This window comes from Meleagris gallopavo (assembly GCF_000146605.3).
Source record: "Meleagris gallopavo isolate NT-WF06-2002-E0010 breed Aviagen turkey brand Nicholas breeding stock chromosome 22 unlocalized genomic scaffold, Turkey_5.1 Chr22_random_7180001957297, whole genome shotgun sequence".
NCBI lineage: Eukaryota > Metazoa > Chordata > Aves > Galliformes > Phasianidae > Meleagris > Meleagris gallopavo.
Genome location: NW_011100109.1, coordinates 1 through 962, shown reverse-complemented (window position 1 = coordinate 962; position 962 = coordinate 1). Strand labels below are relative to the sequence as shown.

At 54.1% G+C, this 962-nt stretch overlaps 1 protein-coding gene across 1 annotated transcript; it reads left to right on the top strand.

The window, feature by feature from the left end:
* Positions 1-5: 5 nt before the first annotated feature.
* On the top strand, positions 6-943 carry LOC104915540 (olfactory receptor 14A16-like; the record flags this gene model as incomplete). Its single annotated transcript, XM_019610848.2, has 1 exon — positions 6-943. A coding segment is annotated over one exon (938 nt), but the record flags the coding sequence as incomplete, so codon positions are not given.
* Between the last annotated feature and the right edge of the window lie 19 nt (positions 944-962).

The window sequence follows — 962 nt, the reverse complement described above, 5'->3', positions numbered from 1 at the left end:
ATCAGCGAGTTCCTCCTGCTGGCGTTGGCAGACACGCGGCAGCTGCAGCTCCTGCACTTCTGGCTCTTGCTGGGCATCTACCTGGCTGCCCTCCTGGGCAACGGCCTCATCAGCACAGCCGTAGCCTGCCACCACCACCTGCACAGCCCCATGTACTTCTTCCTGCTCAACCTCGCCCTCCTCGACCTGGGCTGCATCTCCACCACTCTCCCCAAAGCCATGGCCAATGCCCTCTGGGACACCAGGGACATCTCCTATGCTGGATGTGCTGCTCAGGTCTTTTTCTTCCTCTTCTTCATCTCAGCAGAGTATTGCATTCTCACCATCATGTCCTATGACCGCTACGTTGCCATCTGCAAGCCCCTGCACTACGGGACCTTGATGGACAGCAGAGCTTGTGCCGCCATGGCAGCAGCTGCCTGGGGCACTGGGGTTCTTTATTCCCTGCTGCACACTGCCAACACATTTTCACTGCCTCTCTGCCAAGGCAATGCTGTGGATCAGTTCTTCTGTGAAATCCCCCAACTCCTCAAGCTCTCCTGTTCAAAATCCTACCTCAGGGAAGTTGGGCTTATTGTGCTAAGTATTCTAATCTTATTTGGATGCTTTGTATTCATTGTTGTGTCCTATGTGCAGATCTTCAGGGCCGTGCTGAGGATGCCCTCTGAGCAGGGACGGCACAAAGCCTTCTCTACGTGCCTCCCTCACCTGGCTGTGCTCTCCCTGTTTCTCAGCACTGGCATGGTTGCCTACCTGAAGCTGCCCTCCATCTCCTCCCCACTCCTGGACCTGGTGGTGGCATTTCTGTACTCAGTGTTGCCTCCCGCAGTGAATCCCCTCATCTACAGCATGAGGAACCAGGAGCTCAAAGATGCTCTGTGGAAACTGATGACCAGATGTGTTTCAAAAGCAATGAACTTCCATCTTTATATACAAAGGCGTGGTAATGCAGATTTTAACGG